This window comes from Podarcis pityusensis (genome assembly GCF_964106645.2).
Source record: "Podarcis pityusensis genome assembly, chromosome: 17".
NCBI lineage: Eukaryota > Metazoa > Chordata > Lepidosauria > Squamata > Lacertidae > Podarcis > Podarcis pityusensis.
The window spans coordinates 38552653-38564756 of NC_138042.1; the positions used below are offsets into that span (position 1 = coordinate 38552653).

Consider the following 12104-nt stretch of genomic DNA (forward strand, 5'->3'; position numbering starts at 1 on the left):
GAAGATCTCAGGGTGGTTCACAGCATAAAAACACAAAATACACAAGAAAAACAAGAAAAAACAAACCCATAACCCTCCTTCCCACAAATGCATTTAAAAGGACATCAGCCAAAGGCCTGGTTGAAGAGGAAGGTTTTCGCCAGGCGCTTAAAGATGTATAATGAAGGCGCCAGGTGAGCCTCCATGGGGAGAGCATTCTGAAAAAGGCTGTCATGTAATAGCATACCTTCCAACATCCCGCTGACACCCGTTTTTTGGTCCAGAACTCTCGCGGGAGCCAGCTGACTCATGCCAGAGTGCTGGACTGAAAAATTGGACGTTCCAGGATCCAAGGGCTTATATCAGGATGTCCAACCGGCTGACCGTGATCGACTGGTCGACAGCTAGCGGTCAATCGTGGTCTCTTTTTCCTCTACAGGTTGGCGGGGGAGAGAACATCTGGCCCCTCCCCCCCATCCTTCACTCATGCACAATTGCAAAAGTGGCAGACGGAGTTATCACTGTGATCTTCTGGTGAGCGACTTTCTCCCCTAAAAAGAGGTCTTGCCTCCCCCAAAAAAGCTCAGCAATCTTGACCTGCCCCCCTAAAGGCCCATGATGCCAATTTGCACGTGCAGATTCATATGTATAGGTACCTCCGGGAAGTTAGGAGAGATGGGAGACTGGAATATGGTTTTATTTCACTTTCCCCTTTCTTACATTGTTCTTGTAACTTCTTGTAGTTGCTAGAACTAAGATAGCTTGCTTTGACACGGGCCTTAGCTGCACTATACATCTAAAGCAGTATCACACCTCTTTAAACACTCATGGCTTCCCCCAAAGAATCCTGGGAAGTGTAGTTTTTTAAGTCTGCTAGGAGAGTGGTTAGAAGACCACTATTCCCTTCACAGGGGTGCAGTTCTCAGAGTCCCCCAAGAAGATGGATTAACACTTAAAGAATTGTAGCTCTTAAGGGAACAGGGGCCTCCTGACAACTGTCAGCACCTTTCACAAACCACATTTCCCAGGATTCTTTAGGAGGAGCCATGGCAGTTTAAAGTTGCATCATACTGCTTTAAACATATAGTGCAGATGGGGGCCAAAGTAAAACCTCCTCATTTTAAAATGAGCCTCGCTCACAACTATTGTATCAGGGATACGGAGGCTCTCTTGCCTCTCACACATTTAGCGACGCCGTTGTGAAGGCACAATCAGTCAAATCCACAAGAAGAAAACAAGAAGTTTTGTCACCCGTATCATGTGCTGGGGTGGCGTGTGGTGGGTGAGGGAGAAGGGAGCATGCACTATCTTTAAAAGGCAGATAATATCTGCCTTGTCTCTTGCGAGTGTCTTCTTGCAACTGACAATACAAGGGTCCAGCTTCCCTCGGATTCCTCAGAAGCACAGCAGCGATTTCTGAAGGGAATTATTTCCATCAAGATTCTCCCTACCCAGCTTAAAGAGTTTAAATTCTACCCAGTTTCCATAGACATCCCAGCCTTTGACTAGGAGGAAAGCAAATTGACCCAGTGCGAAATAAGCTATTCCCATAAACTAGGGTCGGCTTTGGTTGAAGTGTCACCGTTTGTCTCCCACACAGCTGCCTCTGTGTCCAAAGTTTTAGCAGGGGCTGCAAAATCACAAGCAAGGAAAGAGCGAAAGGGCCTGGCGAGCAGCAGGCAGAGCTGTCTGTGTTTGCTGTCACCATGAGGGCCGTAGGATAGAACGGAGGCATCTCCACATCTGCAAGGGAGCCAAGCAGGACAGCCAAGTCTCTCGCCAGCCCAGGCTCCCCTCTGCTCTCCCTTCCTGAGAACCAGCACTGGGGTCTTGCCTGAGTGCTTAATCGGACTGGTGGGTTGAAGGAGGAAGAGCTGGGCAGCTGAGCCAAGCGGAAAGAAGGATTGTGATCCTGAGCGACAACCATCTAATGCCAGCAGGATTTTGAAGTAACAAAGAGCTCGGTTGAGTTGGGAACTCTGCCCTGTAATGATCTTGCATGGTTTGTGGCGTGAACCTCTGGGGTTGAAGAAGGAAGAGTTTGCGAGAAAATATAAGACATCCATCCTCAGAGTGGCCTTAAGAGAACCCAGTTAAAAAATTCATGGCGTTGCGGTCCAGATATGTGAATCAGTGGGTGAACCGATCAGAGCCGCTGGCTGAGAACCCTGCAATGAATGCCTCTCAGTACGTGAGATGTCAGCGTGGATGAAGAGGAGCAGCTAACATGGTTTCCAAGTGGGCCGGAGTATCTGCTTTCTGCCCAGCTGCCAGACTGCTTTTGGAGTAAGCCTTCCCCAGAACTGGGGAAGGAAGGCAAAGAAGAGGGAGAGTTAATTATCTGGCAAAGTAGCAAGATGGAAAGTGTCTACCTGTGCTCAGTGCTGGCTTTGGTGCACCATGCCCTCGCTGTGACTTGGCTGTAAGTAAACCCTAGAATCACAGAATGGCAGAGTAGGAAGGGACCCCGGGGGTCATCTAGCCCAACCCCCTGCAATAGAGAAGTCTTTTGCTCAACGTGGGACTCAGCCCTGAGATTAAGACCCTTGTGCTCTTGCCGACTCAGCTACTTGGCTTGCCACTTGCCAAAACTTCGCAAAGGGAGGAAGGGGTGGGGTTGGTAGACGATACTTCTCACAGGAAAGTGAGAAGGACACGCTCCAAAGGAGAACTGCAGTCAGAGGGCTTGAGGTGGATGACTTCACTTTGCCTCAACTACAGTGGTACCTCTGGTTACAAACTTAATTCATTCTGGAGGTCCGTTCTTAACCTGAAACCGTTCTTAACCTGAGGTACCACTTTAGCTAATGGGGCCTCCCGCTGCCGTCGCACGATTTCTGTTCTCATCCTGAGGTAAAGTTCTCAACCTGAGGTACTACTTCCTGGTTAGCGGAGTCTGTAACCCAAAGTGTTCGTCACCCAATGTGTTTGTAGCCCGAGGTACCACTGTATTCTGTTGAATAGTACGGTAGCTACTTCTGACTATGGGGGGGAATCGCTCAAGAATGCAGAAATGCTGCCACCTGCAGCTGGGTCATAATGACATGGGCGAGGGGATTGATTCCCCTTTCCCCAAACCGTTTAACAATCTTGTCTCCAATGCTTCCCCTTCCCCTCCCTCCCTTTTGCATAGATACCTGGCTAAACAGCCGTCCCTCCGAGGGCTTGTGAGAGACCCCAGCGCCTGCGAAAGCTTGAAGGGTTTGTCACAGGAGCAAGTGAGGATATGCCATCGCCAAGTGGAAGCCATGGACTCGGTAAAGCATGGCGCTGAGGTGGCCCTCAAAGAGTGCCAGCACCAGTTTCGCAACCGCCCCTGGAACTGCTCCACCCTGCAGGGGCTGCAGGTTTTCGGAAAAGTTATTCTGCAAGGTCAGACTTCATTAATAACATGACTAGGGCATACCAGTCAGTCAGTCAGTCAGTCAGTCAACCAACCAATCAATCAATCAATCAATCAATCAATCAATTAATACACTTGTATTCCTTCTTTCCTCCAAGGAGCTCAAGATGGGGCACACTATTCTCCCTGCCCCTCCATTTTTTCCTCACAGCAACCCCAGGAATAAGGTTAGGTTGAGAGACTACGGCTTCGCAAGCACCATACATTTAAAGCACATGTAGGTAAAGGGACCCCTGACCATTAGGTCCAGTTGTGGCCAGCTCTGGGGATGCGGCGCTCATCTCGCTTTATTGGCCAAGGGAGCCGGCGTACAGCTTCCGGGTCATGTGGCCAGCAGGACCAAGCCGCTTCTGGCGAACCAGAGCAGCGCACGGAAACACCATTTACCTTCCCGCCAGAGCAGTACCTATTTATCTACTTGCACTGGTGTGCTTTCAAACTGCTAGGTTGGCAGGAGTTAAAGCACATGACTTCCCCCCAAAGAATTCTGGGAACTGTGGTTGGTTAAGGAAGCTGAGAATTGTGACTCTGTGAGGGGTTAAACTACAGTTCCCAGGATTCTTTGAGGGATGCCATGTGATTTAAATGTACGGTGTGTACGCATCTCCACTGGCCCAAGGTCACACGGCACACTTCATGAATGCATGGGGATTTGAACTCTGATCTAGTTCTAGTCCAACACTCTAACCACTACACCACTCCCATCTAAACCCCATATTCTTAGTATCAGCTTGGGTTTTTATGGTAACAGCAAATGGAACCCTAACCCAATATAGAATCTGAACTAAATTGGCATACAGTGGTACCTCGGTTGTCAAACCTAACCTGTTCCAGAAGACCATTTGACTTCCGAAACATTTGACAACTGAGGCACAAAGGGCGGTCAGCAAAGTCAATGGAGAAAATTGAAAAAAGTGCAGCGGAAGCTGTTTGACTTCCAAGGCACATTCGAAAACAGGAGCATTTATTTGCGTGTCGAGACCCCGCAGCCATCCCCTTGTTGGAAATAACTCACACAAGGACACAGAGATTAGGTTTATGTTATTGGGCAAATTTTGGCCACAACTTTCTTGAAATTACAGAATGTGAGCAGTACTGGCTTAGGCATTGATTGGACCTGACTGTATCTGACTCCTGCCCATTGTGCAGGAAGTCCAGTAAGGGGGAGCCCTGTCGATGCGAACCAACTCAAGCTCCCCCTGGTGTTCCCGTCGGGGTCGTGTCAAGGCCTTAGCTCCCCAGCCGGGCTTCAGACTAGAACAACACCCCCGGGTTCCTTTAACGGAATACCCTTAAGCATGGAGGGGCAGGGGATGGCCACACCTCCCCTCCCCCACACAAGGTCAAACAATGCCTAACCGCAACCCTAACAAAGTTGTGATGATTGCTATGAGGTGGGCGAAAACCAAGTGGCCAGTGCCAATTTGCCAAGTGGAAAAATTCCTACCAGGTCCCTCGGACAACCAAGGCGACCAACCAAAGTCCATAGCAAGGCCATTGCCTAACCTGCAAAATAGGGAGGGAGGGCGGGTGATTGAGGAAGCTAGCCAAAGAGGAAGTCCTCTGGCTCGCTCCTCCGTTTAAACAGCCACGGCCAGTGGATTGGCTGGCCGGGCTCTGATGTGGCCGGGATCCCCCAGGCAACGGGGGACGAAGTCCCCTGCCCCTGGTGGGGAGTGGGTGGCCATGCGGTCCACCGCAACTCCTCCCCACTGGGAAGTGGAGCGGATTTCTGGGTTTTCAGTGTTTGAAAACTGAAACGTTTAGCTTCTGAGATGCTTGAATACCGAGGTACCACAGCAGGACTCCACAGAGTTTCATATTTCTGGCAAGGGAACTTGTTTGCTATGCTGTTATGCAGTACTTAATATAAGGAACTTGGTTCATAGGGTGCCTGCCCAACTTTCTACAGCAACCAGACTAAGCCATATAACTAGAGCAGGAACAAAGAGAAATGATGAGGGAAAAGCTTCGTGCAGATGTTTCCTCAGCATTCCTCCAAAAAGGCGTCGCTGAGAAGGGAGATCTTGCAAGTAAGAGGTCTTGGAATAAACACTAGCAAAATCTTTCTGTCATGGATGTCATCTTTCTGCTTGGATTCCTCAACCACCTCTGAATTTAGACTGCTTCATTTAATTCAGTGGCTCAGTGATGCTCTTGTGTCTTGACAGTGAAGAAAGGATGGATGAAATTTGGGGGAGAGGATTCCACCCAAAAGACACTCGTGAAATACCTATTTAAGATAAGGTTTCATACTGCAAAGGCCTTCTGGGTGTGGGTACACTGTATATCTCTATAAGAATGAACATTGCATGCACACACAAATCCATACCCTCCAAAATTTATCCGATGAAAAATAGGGACGTCCCATTTCATAATGATAATTTTACTATTTATACCCCACACATCTTACTGGGTTGCCCCAGCCACTCTGGGCAGCTTCCAACATATATAAAAACACAACAAAACATTAAACATTTAAAGAACTTCCCTGTACAGGATTGGCTTCAGATGGCTTGGGGGTCAGATAACGCCGTACCCTCCATTTCTCCAATGAAAATAGGGACATCCTAAGGAAAAGCAGGACATTCAGGGATCAAATCAGAAACCGGAATAGCTTCTCTAAATTAGGGACATCCCAGGAAAATAGGGACAATTGGAGAGTCTGCAAATCCACACACACCCCCTCAAAAAGCGTGGAACCTGCCACTAAAGGGATGGGCTTTGCCCGTACTGCTAGCGTCTGTCTTGAGAGACCATGGAGCGCTCCTCCATTGGGGTTGAAGTCAAACTTTCGCATTAGCAGAACCGAAGTGACCTCCCCAGAGCGCAAGCCTGGGCAGTGTGTATGGAGGTGCAGGGCTGCCCAGACAACCAGACCCCCCCCCCCAGCCTTGCTGATGGGGTCCAAAGGAAAGTAGAGCAATACGTAGAAAGTAAAGTGTTATGTGCTGAGCTGAATCCTAGAACAATAGGATCCAGAATGCAGCAGTTTGACTGGTCCGCAGGAGCCATCCAATCCAGCTCCAGGTGGGAGTGAATCAGTGACCTGATTGGCCTGCAGAAGCAGCCAATCAGGCTGCTGGATGAAGTGAATCAGCAACCTGATTGGCCTGCAGGAGCAGCCCAGAATTAGCCAATCACATGGGGCCCATTGTGTAAATAATGTATATATAGGTAGACGTTTTGGGGAAAGTTTCATTCATTGCTACCACGAGCTGAATAAAGAGCATGAAATTCGCACTTGACTCTGAGAATATTTCATAGCGCTTGGCTGCAGGACAAGGCACCATCCAACCATCTTAGAGATGCCACTGGATTTGCGTAAGGCTTCCTGCTGGGTTTTTCTTCTCCCAGAGATATTCCACAAGACAGCGGAGCTTTAGGATCAGAGTTTTCCTTCTCCTAGATGGGCTACTGTTTCCCAGGCTGACAAGCCCCACCTGCCCCTCACTTCCCTCTACTTCCCAAGTGCAGTGTTTGGCTCCCCACGCCCAAATAAATGGCAATCATTCACCTAGACTGGAGACAATAAAGGGTGCACTCTATATACAAAGGGGTACATGGACGTACACACACATTCTCATACACCCAGAGACCTTCCTAGGCACTGCAAAGACTCAGGGTAGAAGCCCCACAACACACATTTGTATAGGCTAATTTATTTGTAGAGATGCCTCTTGGAAATTAAGGGGGTGGGTGGGGTATCACCAGCCCTCTGCCTTGCAGTGCCCCCCTCCCATTTGCAAAGTCAGCACTCAAAAAATGCTTTAAGGAAGGGATCGGGCCTGGGGCTTGAGCCCTCTAAGCCACCTCTCATCAGCCCTTCTGCTAATACATTCTTTTCTGCAGGCACTCGGGAATCGGCCTTTGTTCACGCTGTCTCTTCAGCCGGGATCGCATTTGCTGTGACCCGAGCCTGTAGCCGCGGCGAACTGGAAAAGTGTGGGTGTGATCGCAAGGTCAGAGGAGTCAGCCCTGAAGGTAAGGAGAAATATAGCTGGCATGAACTAGTAATCATGCCCCAGTCTAAGGAGGAGAGCGTGAGTAATATGAGCAAGGGGAAATGTCAGTTTCAGAATGGAATCACTCTGGCGTTCCTAGCTATGTGGAAGAGTAAGGGAAGAGCAATTAGCTTTGACTGGAGGGAGAGGCTCCCATAGGCACCCTGATTTTGTTCTTGTCCTTAGGAGGAGGAGCTGCTGTGATTCATTTCTGCAGAAGCACAGAAAACCACATTACAATGCCTCATAAGAATCGGCTTTTTATTTGGTTTTAAGGAAGTTGCTTGGACTTCTAGTTGCAAAAAAAAATAGGGCTGGGACTGTGTGTGTGTATAGGGCCTCCTAGATTGAACCTCAGAACCCAATGGGGTTGTCGGCAACACTTTTAGTGGTTAGAGGCTAAGACTTTGGCATCTTTCTTTCCATTCTCCTCTACAGTCATACCTTGGAAGTCGAACGGAATCTGTTCTGGAAGTCCGTTTGACTTCCAAAACATTTGAAAACCAAAGCACGGCTTCTGATTGGCTGCAGGAAGCCCCATCAGACGTTTGGCTTCCAAAAATAGCTTGCAAACCGGAACACTCACTTCCGGGTTTGCGGAGTTCGGGAGCCAAAACGTTCAAGAACTAAGCTGTTCAAAAACCAAGGTACAACTTTACCAGGAAGAAAATGGAACAAATACATTTTGGAAAATAAAATTTAAAAGCCCCTGCAAATTTGTCTGACTTGTGCATGTTGCAGAATTCAGGTGCTCTGGTTGCGGAATGTTGAATGTGCATTTTAGTACTGACTGTACAGAACTCTGTTCCCTCTTCTTCCCCAACCCAACAGGGTTCCAGTGGTCAGGCTGCTCTGACAACTTGTCCTATGGCATTGCCTTCTCCCAGGCCTTCATGGACACCACGGAGCGGAACCGTGGCGCTTCCTCCAGCAGAGTACTAATGAACTTGCACAACAATGAAGCAGGCAGAAAGGTAAGTCTCATGATGGGGCTCATCCATGCTGCTGTTTCAGGTGGGTCGGGAGCTTCCTGTCACATACTCTCCAACATTTCTCCAATGAATTAGTGACGTCCTTATCAATAATAATAATATTTCTACCCTGCCCATCTGACTGTGTTGCCTCAGCCACTCTGGGCGGCTTCCAACATATATAAAAACACAATAGAACATTAAACATTTAAAAAAATCCTTCCCCATACAGGGCTACCTTCAGATGTCTTCTAAAGGTTGTATCTTATCTCCTTGGCTTGGGGGTCGCATAACTCCATACCCTCCAACATGAAAATAGGGATGTCCTAAGGAAAAGCGGGACATTCTGGGATCAAATCAGAAACCAGAGCGGCTTCTGTAAACCTGAGACTGTCCCTGGAAAACAGGGACACTTGGAGAGTCTAGAATTCACCCTTTTAGGCATGGAATACTTTGGTAAAGCTTTCCCCTCTCCTACACATGTACCTGTTTGTAGCACAAAGGTGTAGCTATTAACAATAATAATAATAATAATAATAATAAAATGCTCATCCTCAACATGCTGCTTTCAGTCTATGTTGATTCCAGATCCTGCCCTGCACAAAGGTGGGTGTGATTTCTTGATATGCAGTTGAAAACTCTCCCCTTGGTTATGCTATCCATGCCTTTTCCTCCCTGCCACATGAATGAAGAAAGAAGTGGTGGTTGTGATCTTGCTGTACATGCCCAGAAGCAACATCACTGGGCCCATGTGGAAACATCCTCCATTGCTGGGACCACCTGCCTCAGTTTTCACACTTATGCAGAATCCACCTTCAATCAGCTTTTATTTTCAGAATGAAAGCAGTTTCTGGAGAAACACTTTTCAGGAGTCAAAAAATATGCACTAGATCTAAACTGTGTGTGCACTTTGTAGAAAACAAACAAACAGTGATTCTACAATAAAATGTTCACAGCTGAATTCAGTGCTTTGCCAAATCCGATCTTCTACTCTCTAAAAGTTTTCTTCTCCAGTAAGAGAGGCTTCTGTTGTTTTGCTTTGTTTACATGGTGGTTTGAAATTTCTTAATAATATTGTTGGACTCAGGCTTGGGCTCATCTTATTGTTGTGAGGTGGTCAACAGTGCAATAATTTCCCTTAAATATATATTTGCTGCTCTGCAGCACCCCCCACCGGCCCATTCTTCCATATCGGGGGGGGGGGGGACTTATGGGAGGAGTTACCTCATGACATCATCCTCTGGGTTTTAAAGAATGTATAGAAAACAAGGCTAGCTACCTAGCACCTGAGACTGATACACTTGCTGGTTTTGTTTTTAAGGAAAGTTCTTCCATTTACTGTTTTGGGTTTTTTTGTTTTACTTTTTTTTACTTTTTAAAGAAAGCTTTCTGCACAGATTACAGTCGTACCTTGGATCCTGAACGCCTTGTGAGTCAAACGTTTTGGCTTCTGAAAGCCGCAAACCCGGAAGTGAGTGTTTCGGTTTGCGAACATTCTTTGGAACACAAACATCCGTTTCGGGTTCCGATTGGCTGCAGGAGCTTCCTGCAGCCAATAAGAAGCCGTTCTTTGGTTTCCAAACGTTTTGAAAGTTGAACGGACTTCCGGAATGGATTCCATTCGGCTTCTGAGGTACGACTGTACTTTAAAAGTAAACCGACTTTACTTTTAAAAAACCAACAATGACGGACAGCTGCAGGCACATAGCAGACAGCCTTTCTGACTTCCTGCACTTAAAGGAAAGTGCGGCTGAGTACATCAAGAGGTTTCAAGGAAGTGCAGGCACCTAGGAAGGCTGCAGAATGCACGCCACCAGAGAAACTCCTTATAAAAAGACAGAGCACTTGCAAAACCCTTTGGCCACGTCAAAAGTTAAGTAAATGCAGCAATAACCTCCCTCCTTATCCAAGAAAACTTCACCAAAGTTTTCCTTCTCGTTTGATAATTTTCAAATGCAGTTTCTTTCCATGCTGATGGTGAGCATTGGGGAGGGGGGGACACAGACAAAATTTCCAGCACATGCGGGTTCGCATCATGCAGATGACAGACGGCTCTAGCTCCTGACGCTTCTGCTACACTGAAATATGCTCGGAGTCGAGAGTGGATTTCATGCTCTTTATTCAGCTCATAGTAGTGAGGAATGAAAATTCCCCCAAAGTATCTGCTTTATATACATTATTTACACAGTGGGCTGCACGTGATTGGCTAATTCTGGAATTCTCCTGTAGGCCAATCAGGCTGTGGATTCACTTCCATCTGGAGCCGGATTGGGTGGCTCCTGCAGACCAATCATGCTGCTGCATTGTTCTAGGACCAATCAGACTGCTGCATTCTGAATCCTATTGTTCTAGGACCAATCAGACTGCTGCATTTTGGATCCTATTCTAGGACCAATCAGACTGCTGCATTTTGGATCCTATTCAACTCAGTACAGTGGTACCTCGGGTTAAGTACTTAATTCGTTCCAGAGGTCTGTTCTTAACCTGAAACTGTTCTTAACCTGCAGCACCACTTTAGCTAATGGGGCCTCCCGCTGCCACCGCGCCGCCAGAGCACAATTTCTCTTCTCATCCTGAAGCAAAGTTCTTAACCTGAAGCACTATTTCTGGGTTAGCGGAGTCTGTAACCTGAAGCATATGTAACCTGAGGTACCACTGTACATAACATACACGAAACTTGAAGGTGCCCCAGGAATCTTTGCTTCTGTTTTCCAGGCCATCCTGACCCACATGAAGGTGGAATGCAAGTGTCACGGGGTGTCGGGGTCCTGTGAGATCCGCACGTGCTGGAAGGTCATGCCTCCGTTTCACCAAGTGGGCAACCTCCTGAAGGAGAAATTTGAAAGCGCCACGGAAGTGCACCTGAAGCGCGTGGGATCCCGAAAGCTGCTGGTACCCAAGAGCTCCCGCTTTAAGCCCTACGCTACTCACGACTTGGTCTACTTGGTGGCCAGCCCAGATTTCTGTAACTGGGACCCCCGAGGAGGGATCTTTGGCACCACAGGACGTCAGTGCAACAGGACTTCCCCCGCTGTGGATGGCTGTGAGCTGCTTTGCTGCGGCCGCGGCTTTCGCACGGCTCAAGCCGAGGTGGTGGAAAGATGCAGTTGCAAATTCCGCTGGTGCTGCTCAGTGAAGTGCCGGCAATGCCGGCATCTGGTGGAAGTTCACCGCTGCCGCTAGGAGGGTGGGTAGGAAGAGGAAGGGGCCGCTTGCCAAGGAAACAGAAACTCTGGCTAGGGACTCTTTCGTCCATCAAAGGGGCAGAAGCCAAGTGAGTCACAGGGCGACAGGTTCCGTTGCCAAGAGCTGGGTGTGAGCAGCTGGGAGGGACACGTTTCAGGAGCGTACCCTACCCACCATGGCGACGTCTTTCTGGCAGAGGCTGCGGCAATCCAAATGGTTCGCTTTGTTCCACTTTTCTTGGGACACTCTGTTTTTTGGACACAGGGCATGCAGCCAACTAATTTCCTTGCATAGTAGAAATAAAATGACTTTACTACAGAAGTCTGTGTGCTTTTGTGGGTGCGTGAATAGAAGCTCCAGTCTGGAAGATCTGAACCAGGGGTCAGCAACCTTTTTCAGCCGTGAGCCAGTCCTCCATCCCTCAGACCATGTGGGGGGCGGGACTATACAGTGGTACCTCGGGTTAAGCACTTAATTTGTTCTGGAGGTCTGTACTTAACCTGAAACTGTTCTTAACCTGAAAACCACTTTAGCTAATGGGGCCTCCTGCTGCCGCCGCAC

The 12104-nt window shown here is 48.2% G+C and overlaps 1 protein-coding gene across 1 annotated transcript; it reads left to right on the forward strand.

The window, feature by feature from the left end:
- The first annotated feature begins 1871 nt into the window (after positions 1-1871).
- Positions 1872-11776, forward strand: LOC308466561 (protein Wnt-4-like). Its single transcript, XM_080987381.1, has 5 exons — positions 1872-2401; positions 3113-3351; positions 7235-7366; positions 8218-8360; positions 11073-11776. The coding sequence occupies exons 1-5, from the start codon at positions 2337-2339 to the stop codon at positions 11538-11540; spliced, it is 1047 nt and encodes a 348-aa protein (XP_080843507.1). The 5' UTR covers positions 1872-2336; the 3' UTR covers positions 11541-11776.
- The last annotated feature ends 328 nt before the right edge of the window (positions 11777-12104 follow it).

Bases quoted from the DNA above. Each gene is read 5' to 3' on its own strand.
- LOC308466561 (XM_080987381.1), top strand. From the start codon at position 2,337: ATGGAAAGTGTCTACCTGTGCTCAGTGCTGGCTTTGGTGCACCATGCC. The intron at 3,352-7,234 runs GTCAGACTTCAT...TCTTTTCTGCAG, and splicing joins CGGAAAAGTTATTCTGCAAG to GCACTCGGGAATCGGCCTTT. The intron at 7,367-8,217 runs GTAAGGAGAAAT...CCAACCCAACAG, and splicing joins CAGAGGAGTCAGCCCTGAAG to GGTTCCAGTGGTCAGGCTGC.